Source organism: Manis javanica, chromosome 4 (assembly GCF_040802235.1).
Source record: "Manis javanica isolate MJ-LG chromosome 4, MJ_LKY, whole genome shotgun sequence".
Lineage (NCBI taxonomy): Eukaryota > Metazoa > Chordata > Mammalia > Pholidota > Manidae > Manis > Manis javanica.
In genome coordinates this window covers 161,316,928-161,335,813 of record NC_133159.1, presented here as the reverse complement: position 1 = coordinate 161,335,813, position 18,886 = coordinate 161,316,928, and the positions used below count along the sequence as shown (strand labels likewise).

The following is an 18,886-nucleotide window of genomic DNA, read 5'->3' as shown; positions in this document are numbered from 1 at the left end:
AGCTTTTCTGGGGGAAAGGAGGTCTGGTACCACTCCAGGGGACTCACAGCTCCAGGGCTATGCTGGAAGAGCCTGAGCAGCCTCTTTTCCCTGGGACTTCTGAGCTAAGGGTCCTCCTTGGTCCTGCTCCTTGGTTGTTATTCCTCAGGTCAACAGGCTCAAAACCAGCACATGTGGGTGGCCTGTCTGCCCCACCTGTCCCAGTGAAAGGTAGAGTGTTAAGGTGGAAAGAGCAATAGCTGAGTCCAAGAATTTCATTGGAGAGCCAAGCCAAGGCTCTCCAATGAATATATGCTAGAACTAAGTTGCCAACTTATTTTAGAATTTAAGAGAAAATGTATTATAGCAGTATAATTGCTGTTGATAATCTCTGTCAAGGGACTTGCTTCGCCAGGGCGTCCGGTTCTGGCTGTCCAGCCAGGAGGTGGTATTTGACAATGTCTCTGATTGCTGAGTGTCAGTCTCTGGAACCTAGAGAGGTGGACCTTGAGAGGTAGAGGCACTCCTCCATCCTGCTCTCTTAAGTCAGTGTCAGTTAGGCCTCTGCGGTGGCGGGAAACATAGGGAATGGTGATTTTTGGAGAGACGAGTGAAAAGCTTTACTTTCTCTTTAATTGCCTTTCTACTTTATTGTCTTAATCCTACTATTAGGATAATTCTAAAAGGAACCTAGAGTAGCTTCACAGTCCCTCACCACCACTTAAGTTCTGCCTTCCTTACCTCCCACACAACCCCTCAGGCTTTCAGAACAGTGGTTGGTAACGTGGCGCGGGGGGCGGGGGGCAACGGTTAGGGCCCCTTCAAAATGATTCTGGAAGCCATGGATACTTTCCCGCACAAAAACTGGGTGCAGGCAAATACGACAGAATATCTTGCATGTAATTTCAGGATTTCGTACTGTACCTGACTTGTGTCTCATCCCTTAGAACTCCCTAAAGGCTGAGGCGGGATTGTGCCGGAGTGAAAACGGCAGGCGGTTACAGCGGAGCGGCCGTCTAGGACCTGCTTCCTTCCTCCAGCTCACATTCCTCCCCCCAGTCCTGCTCCGCCGCCTCTGCAGCCAGCGGAGGCCCTAGTCTCCCGCCCCAACTATTCCAACCATCCTGGGAAGGGTGGGGCGCTCGGCTCTTGGGTCCCCTCGGTTGCCCCCCCTTCCCCATCATCGTTCTCCCCCTTGTGCCCCCGTCCCTCCCATTCTGGGGTGAGGCCAGCCAATGAGCGACGAGACTCCAGGGTTTGGCCCGGGAGCCGGGGAGCTCACCGATCCCCGCCCCACAGTTCTGGCCGCGGTCCCGGCGCGCACGGACGTGGCTCGAATTTCCTCCGCTTTCCGCTCGCTCGCGCTCTCCCTCCCGCTCCTCCTCCTCTCCGGGTCTCCCGCTCCAGCTCCAGTTCCAGCCGGCGGGCCCCGCACGGATCCGGGTAGCCATGGAGGACACCCAGCTCCATATCATCGAGCAGCCGCTTCCCGAGTACCCCGACGCCGGAGACCCGGGGTCCTCCTCCCTGGGGGCACCAGCGGCGGAGGAGCCGTCGGGGGCCGGCTCTGAAGAGCTAATCAAGTCGGACCAGGTGAACGGCGTGCTGGTGCTGAGCCTTCTGGACAAAATCATCGGCGCGGTCGACCAGATCCAACTGACCCAAGCCCAACTGGAGGAGCGGCAGGCGGAGATGGAGGGCGCCGTGCAGAGCATCCAGGGAGAGCTGAGCAAGCTGGGCAAGGCGCACGCCACCACCAGCAACACCGTGAGCAAGTTGCTGGAGAAGGTGCGCAAGGTCAGCGTCAACGTGAAGACCGTGCGCGGCAGCCTGGAGCGCCAGGCGGGCCAGATCAAAAAGCTGGAGGTCAACGAGGCCGAGCTGCTGCGGCGCCGCAACTTTAAAGTCATGATTTACCAGGTGAGTTGGCGGGACGGACCGCACCCAGAACTCCGCGCCCGGCCCGCTGTGTCCAGCCCCGGGCTTGGGGTGGGAGGACGGCCGGCGGCGCGGTTCTCCCGCCAGCCTGGCCAGGCTCGGGGGGACCCACCCTCCTGCCTGCCTGAGCCGCGGGAGTGGGCTGGGTGGGGTGAGCGGCGGATTCCTGGAGCGCGCGGAGGGGTGCGCTCTGCACCCTGCGTCTGCTCACCGAGCCCCTCCCTCCGGTACCAAACTGGTAGCGCAACCGAGTTCGGGGGCTGAACTTCTCGCAGACCGCTTCCAACTTGGCTCTGTTATAAGTCTTCCTATTCGGGTTGGGCTTTAGGAATATCCAGGGGCCCCTGGCGGCCGTTGGGGCCCGCTGTAAGCGGACACTGGCGGCGCAGACCGGGTTTGGGGCCTCCGGCACTGCCCGCCCGATATAGCGGGTGATTCAGGGTTCAGGCACGCACCCGCGGGGGCTGCGCCAGGCGAGGGACGCGACCGCCAGCACACCCTCCCGGACCCCGCGCCCCCGCATCAACCTCCGCTGCCTACCCCGTCTGCCCCTGGTCTCCGGGCGCCTGCAGGCCTCTGGGGACACCCTAGCTGGTGGCGTACCCTCGGCCTGAAGGGAGCAGGCGCGGTGTGAGAAGTGCGAGAGAAGTGCCAGTGGTGGGGTGTGGACAGCCCCCAGTCCAGCGGTCTGGGCGCGGTGAATCACCCCGATGTGGGGGCGGGGAGCAGCGGGCGGACCCGCGGGAGTAGGCTGTCGCGCCCCAGGCTCCGCCCATGGCTGTTGTTACTCTTTGCACCTCTCCCCATTCCTCCTGCCTGGATAAAAGTTTAGTTTTTGTCTCATGACCCCAAATAATACATGACCTCAGTATTGCTGCTTCTCTCCACTCCTCCTCCCAATTTTTTAAGGGTGGGTCTGAGCTGAGAGGCTGGTGATCTTTGGTCGGGTGGGAATGTGCCCGGCCTGCCTCCTCTCTGCTTGCCGCGGCCTGGTTGATGTTCCTACCCCAAGGAGGTGAAATCATGGGGGTGGAGGGTTTAGTTTATGCTGCTGCTTCTCCTTCCTCCCTACGGAAGGGTACTGGAAAGAAAAGGAAGGCTAGATTTACCACACCCTGTGGGTAAGAGGACCCCAGGTGAGGGAGCTGTGGTTTTAGTGACTGTTCTGGGGCCTGGTTAAACTGGGTGGATGCTTGAGGTCCTTGGTGTGGTCTCTAGGAGGAGGTAAGAGATGCTGATTGGAACAAGTGTTTGGGGACAGTAAACACAGGGAGGTGGGGAGCTGTCACCCGTCTGAGGAGGTGGTGGTAGGACAGAGGCAGAAGTGGTATTCCTCCTTGCCCCCAATGTCCAGGGACTCCTCCCAAGAGGCTCAAGAAGTTTTGCTTCCCCCTCTCCCTCCTCCTCCCATCCCCAAACCCAGAGCACTATCTGGTAGAAAATGATTGTCTAGAGCCGTTTCCACTTAATCCAACTGTTGGGAAGAAGCGTGCGTGCGTGCGTGCGTGCGTGCGTGCGTGTGTGTGTGTGTGTGTGATTTTGTGTGTGTGTGATTTTGTGTGTGTGTGTGAGATTTTAGAAGAACTCTGCCTGGGAAGAAGCGGTATGTGTGTGTGTGCATGTGTGTGTGTGTGAGATTTTAGAAGAACTCTGCCTGGCACTGGAGAATGAGACAGGGAGGGGGTCTGGGGCCACCAACCAGCTCTCTTTCTTCCAGAGCCTGGTATGGTAGAGGGTTGCCATGAAGGGCTTGGGTGGGTGACCCTTCTCACTCCAAGTATCCCATACAGTAGAACCTGGGAAAGTTCTCAGCCTTGAGGTAAAACTCCCTATGTCAAAAATGGATATTTTGAGAGAAGGACTGTGTTCAGAGGTCAGTGGCATCCCCATTTACTCCCTCTGGGCAGTTGGCAGGGGTCTGTGGAGAGGGAGGGGGTCTAATCACAAGATGGCTCTGACTGCATCTGTAGTAAACCAGGGCCAGTGGCAGGCAGAGAGTTGAAGTAGAAAGAATGGCTCAAGCTGGGGGCTCTGAGCCCCTGAACCATAAGGGAAATGACTAAGAAGTAAAGCAGTTCCAACTCGGAGAGGTGCTCAGAGGTAAGGAAAAGATTCCAGCAACAGGGGTGGGGTTCAGGGAAGCAGAGCTTTCCTGAGCTGCAGAGCAGATTTCCAGGTGGGGGTGAGGGGGTGGGGTACTCAGCTGCTGGAGGAAAGCAGAGGCTGCTCCTCCCTGAGGTCTGCAGGCCTGGGAAGAGAATGAGGTAAAAATAGCTCTGTGCCTTGGCAGACCTAATAGGGAAGATTGGGGGCAGCAGCATTTATGGTAGTCAGACTGAGGGGGTAGCGTGCTTGGGTGGCCAGGCACAGAGAGAGAGAGAGATTTGGAGAAAGGCCCTCCGGGATGGTGTGAGTTCTCCAGAATGGGAGCAGGAGGGGGTGCTGTACTCCCCACTGCAGATGTGGGAGGTGAGGATATGGCAATGGGGCGGTGTGGAGGGGATAACTGAAAGGATGGGAAGGCCCCACCTGTGGGATCGTCTGACCTTTCACACCTTCTCCTGGGGGACAAAGGAGAGAAGCCCATATCCCAGATTCAGAGAATTGCTTGACAATGATTTCACAGCTTAAGTTTGCATTTGGCCCCTAAACACACACACACACACAATCTCCCACTCCAATCTATCAGAGGCTTCACCTTGAACTCACTTCTGAGTCATTATTGTCCTTTTCTGGCATTTCCCTCCCTGTTTCCCAAATAAAAACTAGCAGTTTGGCATCCCTTCCTATCAGGCAACACCTAGTTAATGAGAGAAGTGAATCCTATTAGTAGCTAAGGATCAATGAACTGAAAACTGCTGGGAGAATCAGACAGATCATGGGCACCATGCAAATAGGGGAAGCTGTGATCATTAACAATACAATTCTCATAGCTCTAGTGGTGCAACTGGTTAGTGCCCTGTACCATAAATGCTGCTGCCCCCAATCTTCCCTATTAGGTCTGCCAAGGCCCCCAACTGTCCTTTCCCCTGACTTCTGATTGTCTAAGGCCAGAGTGGCAGCTCTGCCCCTCAGAAGGGAGAGTTAGGACCTGCCACTGTTGACCCCAGGATGTAGACCCACCTGGCAAAAAAATAGCTTGTCTTTTGAGCCTGATTTCTCTGTGCATCTTGGTGGCTGATATCCCAAGTCTGGATGTGGGGAGGGGTGGCAAGGGAGGCAGGAGGAGGGGACGTGGCCAAAGGGAAATAGCCAGGAAGTCTCTCTTCCATGCCTCTCCCTCTCCTTATCCAGGGCAGTACCCTGTGTGCCCCAGGATGTAGGCCCACCTGGCAAAAGATAAAATTCTCCCAGACAACAATTTGAATATTGGAATTCTTTTAGAATCCTGAAAGGGGTCTAAAATGGAAATGTATTTTCTGGAGCAGTTTTGGTGAGGCAGTTAATGACCTACACGTGGACCTATCAGACCGGCTCCAAGTGCTTGAGGACAGGACCAGGAAGCATTTAAGGGATTAGGTGGCTCATGGGCATTAAAAGGGAGGACACCAGGGTTGGAATGAGGGCCTGCTGGCTTCTTCTCCCCAAATCCTAACCCAACATAGAGCTCCTTCCTGGGCTCAAGGCAAATCAGGGCTACCTTGGTCCAGAGAACCCCAAACCTTTGCTCAAAAATATTCCCAACTGGGGCTATGGTTCCCTTTCACCCCCTAAGCCTAGTGGCCATGGAGAGAGAGCTTACCACATCCTTCCTCCAAAAAGCTGAGTTTGGATTGTTTCTCCTGGTCACTGAATCCAAGCAGGGAAGGTATTTTAGGGGTATTTCCTAAGACAAAGGAAATCATACTCCCTCTGATTTATTTTTTAAGTAAATAAAGTCTGACTATTGAAAAGGTCAAAATCAAAAAGGGATGAGTGGGCAACTGATAGAGACAGGAGAGGGACCATCATTGCTAGGCAACCGACCTCAGAGAGGAGAAGTAGTTTGTTCCATTTTTTTGGACCCTCACCATCAAGCATATTCATCATTCTATTATTATAGACTTTTTGAGCTGGAAGATGCCTTAGAGATAATCGACTTCAGCCCCTTCATTTTGTAGCTGAGGAAGCTGAGGCCCAGAGAAGGGAAGTCACTTGCCTGTTGCCACTCGAGTTATTGGGTGTCAACGCTGGGGCCCCTCCTGCTACTCCCTGCTCCTGCACCTTCTCCTTCTATTCCCAGACTTTGCAGCAGAAGTCAGGGTGGAGACTAGCCCTAACCAAGGGTTAGTTCTGGCTCCTTCATTTTCTGAGGATGACAGTTACAAGGGCTTGACACTATGGCTGCTTTGCATATGGGTTGGTGTGCATGAGTTTTAGCTAAGAGTGGATAAGGTTGATGGCCATTAGCTGCTCAGCCTTATAGTACTATGGTAGGGGAAATATATGGTCACCTAGCCCAGTGACAGTGGGAAGGGAGGGGTGCAGGGTGTAGAGCGTGGGGCTTCTACACCAGTGTGGGTGTCCCCTGGCATGGACTCTGTATCTGGCCATGAGAGGACCACATTGGCCCCTTTCTCCTCAGCCTCCCAGTACCTGACAGGGCATCTGCTGCTTTGTGTTTTTGTGGCTGCAGGCCTTTACTCAACACTGCTCTCTCCAGTGTCTGCTAGTGCCCCTAACTGCCCTTTCCCCTGACTTCTGATTGTCTAAAGCAAGAGTGGCAGCTCAACCCCTCAGGAGGGAGAGTTAGGACCTGCCACTGTGGGCCCCAGGATGTAGGCCCACCTGGCAAAAAAATAGCTTGTTTTTTTATCCTGATTTCTCTGTGCATCTTGGTGGCCGATATCCCAAGTTTGGGTGTGGGGAGGGGTGGCAAGGGAGGCAGGAGGAGGGGACGTGGCCAAAGGGAAATAGCCAGGAAGTCTCTCTTCCATGCCTCTCCCTCTCCTTATCCGGGGCAGTACCCAGTGCCCACCCTGCCTGCGGGGAATAATGAAAACTGGGATCAGCAGCGGCTGACTCTGACGACAGTGAAGTTGTTTGCCTTCTCTTACTCATAGGAACCTCTCCGGTTAGAGTGCATCAACAGGCCTCTTAGAAAATTCCTTCCCTACCCCCAGCAGCCTCTTTCCCTTCTTCCCCTGATTCCCAATTGCATCATCCCAGGACCACAGATGGCTAGTGATAGAAGGTAGGAGGCCAAGGATGGGACTGGGGAAGATTCTAGAGGGAGGAAGGGAGGGGGTTCTGTTTAAATTGTGTTTATTAATTCATGGGCCTGGGTTTGTGCCGCTCCTTTCAGCCCCAGGGCCCTCCTGATGAAGCATTTAAAATGTGGTTTCCGCCCAGCCTAACACATTGTGTACTCCTTCTGCCTCCCTACCCACCAGCCCCAACGCTGCACGCTCACCAGGGCCTCTTTCTCTCAACCCCATCTGCACCCATCCCAAGCCCCATTTAAACCCCTTTTCCTCATCTTAGCCCAAGAAGAAGCTGAATGCACCCTCTGATCTGGCCACACCCAAGATCGTGTCTTTTGACCTTCGGCCTGAGACTGAGTCCTTTGACCTGAAGCCTGACACAGTGCCTGAGCTCCCACTGTTTGACCAGACGCCTAGGACACTGCCCTATTACCCAGAGCCTGTGCCTCTGCCCACTCCAGAGAAGCCGACAACTGGGGAGGGTGCTTAGAGTCTCCTGAGTCACATAAGGCCATGGGCATGGGGTGTCACTCCAGGCCGCCATCAGCTGACTGGTAGTCAGTGATGGGATGGCCAGCCTCTTCCAAGCCCCTGCCCCTTGTGGGTGGGTGGTGGGTACTGTACAAACACTCTCTGTTATGCAGGGTTCAGGCGAATGTGGTGTGTGCAATGGGGTGAGAGGTAAAGGGATGGGGACCCTCCCCTACCTCTTAGCCTTGCTTGGCTGCACCCAAAGCTGCCCTGCATGGAATTGCATGGAACTCAGCACCATAGCTCCTGAGTCTCCCTTCCCTCCCCCTCGGGGACAGGCCAATTTGCCTCAAAGTGTCTTTGGAGAGGGCCCTCTGAGGCCCAGGCCCAGGGTCTGTTCTGTGCCCTGTCCACCCCCTCCCTGCAGCTAGGGAAAATATTTATACTTACTTGTTCCAGTTTTTTTCAGAAAATGTTTTGCAAAGAGATGGCTTATGTTTGCCAGATCCTGTCTTGGGTGGGGCACCCAAAAGCTGCCAACTCAGAGACCAGAAGGGAGAACATTTTAGCTGGTCTGGCTTGGATCTGGCCTCCCTATAGCACAAAAGTGTTTTTCCAACTTCTTTTTTTCATAATCCCCCAAAGGATTCCTTGTGGATATTTCCTCCCTAATTGTTCCTTCCCCCATGGAAGTTTAATACTACAAATATGCTATATACTATATATCTACAGGTATTCTATATACATCTTGGCAACCTGAAATTGGAGATCCTGAGTTTTTTTAAGACTTTCCCTCTCTTCCACCTCTCCCCCAGTCTGGACCCCTTTCTAACATACTAAGCAGAAGCTGGGTCTCCGAATCACCTCTCCAAAGTCCTCTCTGGCCACTCCCAGGTGGTGGTTGGGACAGAGCTGCTTAGCTCCAAGTCAAGAAAGGCGTCTCACCCAGAGCCATATGACATTGTCCCACTTCCCTGACAAATGTGAAGTGCTTGGCCAAAGACCAGGTACATTAGTAGATGCTCAATTAAATTATAATCATTAAAATCTTCGCAAGTCAGAGGATCTTAAGTTTATACAGCAGAGTTGAGGAGTGGAGTGGAAGAGGCTGGAACTCCCCCTAAATCCTTTCTGTACTGGTGCCTTCCTGGCTTGGGGAGCTGTGTGTGCTCAGCAGGGTGCAGGGGAAGCTGTGCATGCTTTTGTTCAGACATGGTCATTAAAGGTAACTCTGGAAACCAAGCCTGTTGGAAGTAGTGGTTTTATTGAATAAAAACATGAAAACAGAACATGAGAGCCCTCCTTCCTTGCCACCCCCTGAGGCCCGTCCTTTGGTTTAGGAACTGCCAGGGAAGTAGGGGTGGGACAAGGTGTCCAGCATGTATGCCCAGAGTGGGGGGAGGTGCTTTGGGAATGTGCTGGTGGTGTTTGTAGCAGCAGGCAGACTGGGTGGGCCGGAGAGAACACTCCAAAGCCGTGAGTCACAGGGGAAACCTGGCTTGGAAAGGGGAAGAAAAAGGAAAATCCATTGGTGGAGGGGAAAAGCTGAAGTCCTGGTGGAATATCCTCTCCAGAGCCAGTCTACTGGACACTGTCCTAGGACTCAGGTTGGGTTAGTTCTTCCTCTATCTGCTGATTTTCCACCCAGAAGGCAGCTCCTCTGGTATAAACCATCATGGGGGGTGGGGGGGAAACTACAGTGAATGCGGTTATCTTCCCAGGTGCCTTGCTGGACTGGGGGAGAGATGCCCCCACATTCAAGAATAAACTTCCCCTCACTGGGATTACTCCCTAATGTTGTATTGTTTGAGACCTTGCATCAGGCATCAGGAAGATGGGATTGGCTGCAAGAAGTCTGCAACTCTCTCCCCAGCCCTGCTCACTTCTAAGCTCAGCTGGCAAACACCATTCTTTATCTAGGAAGCCAGAGGCCAGGAAAACCAGTCAGCTCAGCCTTTACAGGGTGGGGGAGAAACAGGGATGCTGGGGGTAGGGCAGGGAGACAATATGGATTTGTTTTCCAGCAGCTGGGACTCTTTCCTGTCTATTCCCCGCCCGTCACACTAATCCTTCCCTAGTCCATCCACATTTATCTGAGTTTAGTGAATGGAAAGGTTGTCCTCCACCCTTTGGTGGGGTGCCATGTGGATATTTAATCTGGGAGGCTATGAAGGACAGATCAGAGCTGAAATTTTTTTGATACTGGGGCTGCAGGTAAATTCTGGGTGCAGATGGATGAAGGGGTAGTAGAAGGTTTAGATCCTAGAGTTCTAAAATGGTATGTAAAAAAGGACTCAGTAGCAGGTAGGGAGAAGTGATTGCAAGAGACCCAAAGGGTATAAACTGAAATCAGAGGGAATGCTAAGAGAGGCTGGGTCTTCCTACACTCAGAACAAGGAAAACACCCTTTCAATGCTTCTGTGAGTGATGAGAGGCACAGAGATGGACAAAGTGCCATAGGATGCTCTGATAGTATCAAGCCAGCTATGGCAGTAGAAGACTACAAGTCCCAGCATGCCTTGAGCCCAGGTTACCTTGCCTGATGGGAGGTGTAGTTGAGTAATGGGAGCTTGAGGTGGCCTGGTGCCCACCAGAGCTGGTGCCCGGTTCGGATGAAGAGGTGGGGCCAGCATTCCCTCTTTGTCCCTGCTAATGCTATTAACAGGGAGGGAAGGAAGTTGGGAGAGGGTGTTCCTAGTTTTCAGTGTAAACTAGGAAACTGAGGGGATGGGGATGGGAGGGAAGAGGAAAGAGATTGGGGGCTGGGTAAAAAATTTCTGTAGCAGGTGGTACAGAGATACCAAGTTGCCAATGTGTGAGTGCATGTGTGTGTGTGTGTTTATGAGAGGGGCCAATTTGTGTTGCCTCATTTTTCTCAGTGGGATTTTCTTAAAATTCTGGGAACAATCTTAAGAAAACCCTTTAGAAAAAAACTGTCTCTCATTTCTTTGTCTGAAATCTTGAAAGAGAAGTCTGGGCCGAAGGGGAGGTCCTGTTAATGTTCTGGGTTATGCCCCCTGTCCCTTTTGTGGGCAGCTTCCCCTATATTGGTTGGGGTGTGTGCAGCTGAGATTCTGAAATGCTGGCCCAGAGGCAAGATCTTATAAAATCTTCCCTCAATGGAAAACAGTGCTGATGCTATGTCCTCCCCTGGATAGAGGGAACAACTGACTCTGAGCTCCAGGATTTCAGGGAATCTGGGAACATCACCCTAATTCCTGGCTCCTTGAGCTTCCATCTGAGAGGGGGTCAGAGGGGGTGGAGAAGCAAAATGGAAAAAGAATCTCTTCCTTCCGTTCCAAGGCCGGGAAGTCAAAACCACAAGAAATGTTTTTCCTGGGGAGAAAACCCCAACCAGCTTCTTTCTCTTTCCTCCCCTAATTTTACTTGAAGAGAGGGGAATGACCAACATGGAGCCAAACAGTATGAAGTCAAGGGGTGGGGAGGCATGGGTTACAGCTCTTTTTTCCTAAGACTGGTTCTGAAATGGTTTGAAGTCTGAGAATCGCACTCCCCTTAGTTTGCCTTTAAGCCATCCTACTTGGGGATCGCCTGCTATCCCCACCCCTCAACCTAAACAAACACTTCCCCAAACCCTTGCTTTTTAAAAGACCTGGCTCGAGCAGTGTATGACTTAGTGCACCAGAGGGCGCTCTGCCCATTTCCAAAGCTAAGTCGTATCCCACGGGACACACACAGTAAGAATGGTTAACGCAAGAGGAGTGGACTCAGGGTGCAAGGACTGGGTTGGAGGGTCGCAGAGCTATTTAACCGAGGTGCAATTACACTTCAGGCCAATCTCCGACCCGAAGTCATTTCCCTTCTCACTCTGCATATTGTCATTCATTCGACATCAATCTATAGGGCGCCCACGAGATGTCCAGCTCTGTGTCAGGCACTGGGAAATACAAGGGTGAGCAAGTCCAGGCCGATTTCACGTATCCCACGCACTCCCCAGGACCCCCACCACCCTGCCTTGGTTGGCCCAGCTTGCCCCCAGGACCCCGCCCTGCCCTACCGCTCTGCCCCCCCCTCATCGCCTTCCTCTTCCTCTCCCTTCAGGACGAAGTGAAACTGCCGGCCAAAGTAAGCATCAGCAAGTCGCTGAAGGAGTCGGAGGCGCTGCCTGAGAAGGAGGGCGACGAGCTGGGCGAGGGCGAGCGGCCCGAGGAGGACACGGCGGCGCTCGAGCTGTCGTCGGATGAGGCAGTGGAGGTGGAGGAGGTCATTGAGGAGTCGCGCGCCGAGCGCATCAAGCGCAGCGGCCTGCGGCGCGTGGACGACTTCAAGAAGGCCTTCTCCAAGGAGAAGATGGAGAAGACCAAGGTGCGCACCCGCGAGAACCTGGAGAAGACCCGCATCAAGACTAAGGAAAACCTGGAGAAGACGCGGCACACGCTGGAGAAGCGCATGAACAAGCTGGGCACGCGCCTCGTCCCAGCGGAGCGGCGCGAGAAGCTCAAGTCCTCGCGCGACAAGCTGCGCAAGTCCTTCACGCCCGACCACGTGGTCTACGCGCGCTCTAAGACGGCGGTGTACAAGGTCCCACCCTTCACGTTCCACGTCAAGAAGATCCGCGAGGGCGAGGTGGAGGTGCTGAAGGCCACTGAGATGGTGGAGGTGGGGGCCGACGACGAGGAGGGCGGTGCGGAGCGCGGCGAGGCTGCCGACCTGCTGCGAGGGAGCAGCCCCGACGTGCACGCGCTGCTGGAGATCACCGAGGAGTCCGACGCCGTCTTGGTGGACAAGAGCGACAGCGACTGAGCGCAGGCGCAGGGCTCTGCCCGGGTGGCCCCGCCGCCCCGCCTTTCCCTTCCAGTCCCGCCCATTCCCTCTTCCCAGCCCCACCCCGCATTCCTTTCTCTTTCTGAACTTTCTTTTTCCTATCTCTCTCTGCCGCAAAACAGGCTGAGATGTTTCTAAATTGAGAACACCTCCTCTCAAGGAGCACCTCTCCAAGTCTTACGGCTGTTAAGATGGGAGGGAGAGGCAGCCTCCACAACGGACAGCCCCAACTTGGACATAGTATGGTGTGGAAATGAGAGGAGAGTGATCCATGTCCTGGTTGTCCAATCTGGGGATCTTAGAGGAAATTGCTGACACTTACATCGTTGGGTTCCCTAAGGGCAGGCCGTCTTCCCCCGAGCCTCCCACTCACATTCACACCCAGCTGCTGTCATTCCTACTTTCTGAGCTCTTCTTTCTCATCCTGATCCCTGTAGTCTTCAAAGCCAAGATTACTGTGAAAGGAGACAGTGAATCCTGACGAGGACCCTTGCCCACATGGGAGGCCCCAGGCTTGAAGGACTTGAAAGCAGCTTCCGGGAGAACCTGCAGCAGTTGGGGAGAGGGCAGAGTGGGCCTGAGACTGGATGAAGGTCTAGCATAGTCTGTACATGCAAAGGGTCCCCATAAGGAAGGCTGAAGCCTAGCAGAGCCCTGGGGAAGGGGTGGGGTGGGGTAGTAATAGAACAATGTATGTGTGGAGGGAGGGGCACACTCACATATTTCTGCATCTGCACGCAGGAGCACATGCTACAGCTTTGGGAAGGAGAACCCGGAATAGTAGTAGGTGGAAATGGGTGAAGAGCCGAGAATTCTTCATTAGCAGTATGACAAACACAGGACACGAATCCCTTCTTATTGGGCTTCTCAGAGGACAGCAGGACCACTTCCAGGATAAAAGAGAGGAAAGTGTGAGAAAGCCATGATCCAAAGAAAAGAGATAGGAAAGCCTCACCCCAGTTCCCCAAATGGGATCTGGATGGTGCCCCTAGGGGCCACCCATTTGTCAAAGCCCAGAAAGTGTCCCAGAAGGGGGCAGCACCAGGCTGTGGAGATAAAAGAGAGGACAGTGTGAGAAAGTGATGATACAATAGAAAAGAGATTAGGAAAGCCTCACCCCAGTCCCCCAAATGGGATCTGGATGGTGCCCCTAGGGGCCACCCATTTGTCAAAGCCCAGAAAGTGTCCCAGAAGAGGACAGCATCGGGCTGTGGAGAGCTGGGAGTGAGGAGGGAGGCCGACTGGAAAGAGACCAAGGTGCAGATGGCCAGGCCACCAAGCTGAGAGGGGGAGGGGAGGGGAGGAGAGTATAAAGCAGCCCAGCCTCAGCTCGCTCCTGGCAGTTTCTTCTCAAGATCCTTCCCTAGAGTTAGTATCCTATAGCTGCAGGACTGTCAAGACTTCCTTGCTCTGTGGGCTCCTCTCCTGAATCTTTGGGATTGAGAGGAGAGTCACTCCCAGACAGAAGGCCTGATTTCTGTAACCCACTGACCAGGTTCTCCTCAGGACACCTCAGTACCCCTGTTCCTCTTGGGTAAAGGTGGCTTGTCAAAAGCAAGGACAACTTCCCTCTCCAAGTCACAGCCCCAACAGTAGGGCTGAAGACCCGACCCCTCATCTTCCCTGCTCTGCTTTTTTAGAATTGCAGCTAATTATTTTAAGGGGTGGAGGGAGGGAACCTGGGGACACAAACCTTTTTTACAATACAAAGCTTTGCTTACTCCCGCTTCCTTAGTTCCCTTTTCTCTTCTGGTTGGAGAGGGGCAGCTGAGGGAGGATGGGGATTGTGGGACAAGGTCCCTTGGTGCTGATGGGCTGAAGGGGCCTGAGTTGTGAGCAGATACAGTTTTCTGTGGGCTCTGGGGAGCCTTTCACGTTGCTGTGTCCTGGTGAGCAGCCCGACCAATAAACCTGCTTTTCTAAAAGAATCTGTGTTGGATTGTATTCCCTGAAGGCAGTGACATAGGGTGAGTTTCAGAAGACAGGAGGAAACCATGGAGGGAAAAAGAAAAGACTGTTGGTTTAAACTTGCCCCACTTGCTGGAGTGGGGGTGGGATATATTATCATCTCCATTTTAGAGATGAAGAGAGAGAATAACTTGTCTAAGGTCAAGTAGCTGGTAAATGGAGCTGGGATTCTAAGCCAGGCATCCTGGTTCCACAATAAATTTTGACTGTTAAGCCATCTGTAACCCTGTATTGTTTAGACTTACCTCCCTGCTCTCACAGCATTAGCCCTCCAACATACCCAGTTACTCTACTCAGCCTGAGTGTCCCCCAAATACATGCTTCTGAATCATAGGCCTAGAGGAGGCAGCCTGGGGTAGGGGGGGGTAGTCAGAGGCCCTGACTCCGAGGGCTGGATCATACAGAATGGATTCCAGGGCATGTTAATACATGCCAGTCATACCCACACAGCATATTTAATTTCTCCCCACAACCCCAGGATGGGTACCTATTTCATTGCCTATGCAGCCTCTCTTCCCCATGAGTAGCCTACCCCACCTGCCTACAAATTGTGGATTTCCTAGAGCAATGGACTCAAATTAACATGTGTGTTCTGTCTGCATCAAACTCACCTGGGAAGGAGTTTCCCTAATAATGTCATCTGGGGCTCTATCCCAGCTTCCTGCCACCTCAAACAAGCCAGGTCCTTCTTCAAGGACCATTCATCCCCCTTAGAGCCCTGCCCCCACCCTCAGCAACAAGCATAGCTATCTAAAGTTCTAAACACAAAGAAGGGTTGGATTCCCACCAAGAGAAATGAAAACTGATGCTGAAAATCGGAGACTGGGAGCCAGGAAACTTCCTTCCTACCAAGAGAGACACACCAAGGATCTTTCTTGCTCTGGGATCCAGGTGTACAGCTGTGAGAAGCAGTGAATGATGTCAGAACTCCAGCTGTGGGGTAATAAGCCCCAGGGAAACCAGGAAAGGCCCTGGAATTCCAGACCATCATTTATTTGTCTTACCCACAGCAATAAGGTTCCTGGCCCCTCCCCCTTTCATTTCACAATCCTCCATCCTCACCCCCATCTCCAGGCACTGGTCTACCACACTTTAAATACCAGCACAGTTACTTGGCTGTACCTTCCCTACTTAGCTCTGTTGTGGCACCACTTTGTTAAGAGCAGTCCTAATTCTCTGAGCAGCCACTTTTCTGTGGCCCCTGTACCATGGCCTCTTTTACATCACAGTGCGGAGCACACATCTCCAGAAGCTCTCCCAGGATCAGAAATTACTCATTTCCATCTTCTTTTGTAGCAGAGGGGAGGTGAAGGGCTGGTCTCAGGCATGATGCAATAGTCAACCACCTACTGATAGGATCTGATGGGCACTCCAAAGTCCCACACTCACAAAACATCTTTTCAACCAACCCATCATGCACTTGCCCACCCATCATTAGCATTATTTTGCTGGGTTAGAACCAGGCAATAAATAGCAGTATTTTTTCTCAAAGAATAAATGTTTCCTTCAATCACAGAGATCTAAGAAAGTTCCTCTACAGCCTCAGGTTGAGCTGACAAATCTCTAAATGGTACCTCCAAAGTCTTTTGCCCCAAAAGGTAACTTTCCACTGGGGTCAGGAGTAGACTGCTGCAGCCAGTCTAGGACTGGTCCAGACCCTCATCTACTCTCCCCTGGAGTATTTGAACTGACTTTAGATTCTCTTCTAAATGATTCCCCACACTACAGCCAGATATCATGATGATATAGGAATAGACAGATCAATATTTTTAAAAAACACATTTTACATTTAAATACCTTCCCTTGACCAAAGGGTTAAACTCCTTGGCATGGTTCACAAGGTTCCCTTAAGAGTTTGGTTCTTGCCCCAGTTCTTACTGCTCTTCAACATAATATTTAGAGAGAAATGGACCACACACTTTCAGGCCTGCAGGTTACAGCTCAGGCTGTTCCCTCTCTAGAATGTCCTCCCCCTTTCTACCTCCCCTCATACACCAACCTCTTCCCCAGCTCCACTCCAGTCATTCTCTTTGCTCCTTTCTCAGAACTCCCATAGAACTTTATGTCAATAAACATTTGTTGAATGAACGAAATAATTATATTGCAATTACACCTTCCATTGCAACTGAAATAAATTTACCTCAAATGGGCTTCAGCAGAAACAAACAAAAGAAAAGAACAATGAAAGCTGAAAAAAAAAAAAAAAGAGGGAATTAATGTAATTGAAAAAGTTCCTGATAATAGGTCCAGGGGTGCAAGTTCTGTATGTAATATCATTAAGAATATATCTCTCTTCTTACCTTCTCTTTTCCACTGTGTTTGTTTCATTAATAATGAGATTTTCCCCCATGTGTTGGCAAAGATGACGTCACCAGTTACAGGCTTATGGCTTAATGGTTGAACAACTTCATTTAAGAGGGTATCTTTCCAAATCCTTACAGCCAGAATCTCAGATATGATGCCCATTGGCCCTGATAGGTCACATATTCAAATCACTGTGTCTCTGACCAAATCTAGGTCATGTACAACTTCTAGAACCCACCTGAAGAGTGGAATTGAGATTGAAGGAAGGCTGATTTCCCAAAGATAATTAGGCTGCTGTTATCAATAGAAAGAGGAGAGGATGATGTGCAGACAAAACAACAGATGTTCTTTCCAAATGTTCTGTTTGTGACACTGTGCTAGGAGCCAAAAGGCTAAAAATAACAACTTATCTAGCTTTTGATTTAAAGGGTTTTCAATTTGTGGGAGAGGCAAATGTTCCAAATAGCTCAAAGACATGACTGTAGGTGAGGAAAAGCAAAATGCAGTGGAAATACCCTGGAGACGGATTAATCCTGATTAAGGATTAACATCCTGGGGAATATAGGGAACCTTAAAGGAGGAAGGGAGTCTTTAAATCATGACCCCAAAACATGGGTAGGATTTCACATAGATGCTGTTGAAGGGCTAAGGCAGTATTTTGCTTGATTTTGATATCACCAGAGCCTAGCAGTATCTCAAGTGTGCTTGCATTGGTTAATGTTATTTGATTGAAAGTATAAGAAGAGGACACGGCCCAAAGGAAAAAAGAAATTTAGGTTGGAAAGCTGCCAAGATATCCCAAGAACTCCAAGGACTTTCTGAGCAGCCAGACTAGGACGACTAGAAATCAGGGGATCTCCAGGGACTTCTGAGAGGGAGTTGATGGATGGCTCTCTCTAAACTGCTGACATTAATGGGACTCAGCTCTAAGGGCTCCCAAGCTCTGTGCCTCTCAGTTTCAAATTCTAGATTCCTGGCAGAGAGAATCTGATTAAGCCCGTTAGTATCATTGTTCACCCTTGATTTAATCATCTATAGCCAGGAAGACAACCATACAATAACAGATGTGGCTGAAGGAACCCATTCCAGTGTATGACTGGGTGGTGGGGGCAGGGGAGGCAAGGAGCAGAGGAGAGCAGTTCCCAGGAAAGGAGAACTTGTGAGCTAGGCAGGACCCAAGTGATATATATTAACATAGTAGGTACTCAGTATGTATTAATTCAATGAAAGCAGTGATGTGGGGACCAGGGAAGTTCTCCAGGCAAAGGGAACAGTGTGCAGAAAGGCAAAGAGTCAGAAAGCTGAAGGCATGATTGAAGAACAGTTAATAGAATTATGGGGTGTTAGAACTAAGAGGGGTTTTGTTTTATAAATGAAGAAATAGAAGGAGTCGTTTTACAGAGGAAGTTGGTATATAGACCCAGGATAGAAAGTAATTTATAGGCAAGTAATAAGAGTCAGCATAAAAGAATTTTCAGAAAAGAGGTGGTCCTTGAAATGCTATAAATAGATGAGTTTGCCAAGGGAGAGAGGAAAAGAAGAGGATGAAATTTAGAATTAAAAGCAAGAATGCCCACCATTAGGGGAGGGTGTGGGTGTGGGTGTGGGAGCAGCAAAGTAGACCATGGGATAGTCAAAGAGAGCAGGATGTTCTGATGGGTGCAGAGCACTTTCATAAACATTATCTCAGATAATTCTAACATATGCTGGATGTCCCTCTGCTCAGAAAAGCCCTACCCACTCCGTCCTGGGCTTTGTCTCTGCTGGGTGACCAGGATCCCTGGCCCTGTCCACAGCTGCTTGGTCAAGGATGAATAACTGGTCTTGTCTGGGCCAGTAAAATCCTTTCTGCCAACAATTTAGAATTTTGAACTGACAACCACAGAGACTGAACATTTTCAGCCCCAAGACAAGTCCTGACAAGGGAAGGGCAAAGCTCTAGTGGGGTGTTCTACAAACGCCCTCTGGTAGGTTCCTGGAACTGCCCTCCCCAAGGTGTGGTTGTTCAACTCTTGATTGAAATTTGGGAGAGATCTCAATTTCCTTCCAATAAGTCTCCCTCCTTGTTAGTTTTTTGGCTTTGTGTGTGTGTGTTTTGCATAAGATAAGAATAGCTAGCATATATTGAGGGGTTACAAGGTGCAGATGCTGTATTGAAAGCCTTGTAGGTTATCATTTAATCTTCACCACAACCTATGAGGTAGGTGCTCTCACATTCCCTATTTCATAAACGAGGAACTGAAGCTCAGAGAGGTTAA

At 51.4% G+C, this 18,886-nt stretch overlaps 1 protein-coding gene across 1 annotated transcript; it reads left to right on the top strand.

Moving 5' to 3' along the window:
• The first annotated feature begins 1,262 nt into the window (after positions 1 to 1,262).
• Positions 1,263 to 14,284, top strand: CAVIN1 (caveolae associated protein 1). Its single transcript, XM_017643747.3, has 2 exons — positions 1,263 to 1,899; positions 11,634 to 14,284. The coding sequence occupies exons 1-2, from the start codon at positions 1,429 to 1,431 to the stop codon at positions 12,333 to 12,335; spliced, it is 1,173 nt and encodes a 390-aa protein (XP_017499236.1). The 5' UTR covers positions 1,263 to 1,428; the 3' UTR covers positions 12,336 to 14,284.
• Positions 14,285 to 18,886: the final 4,602 nt, after the last annotated feature.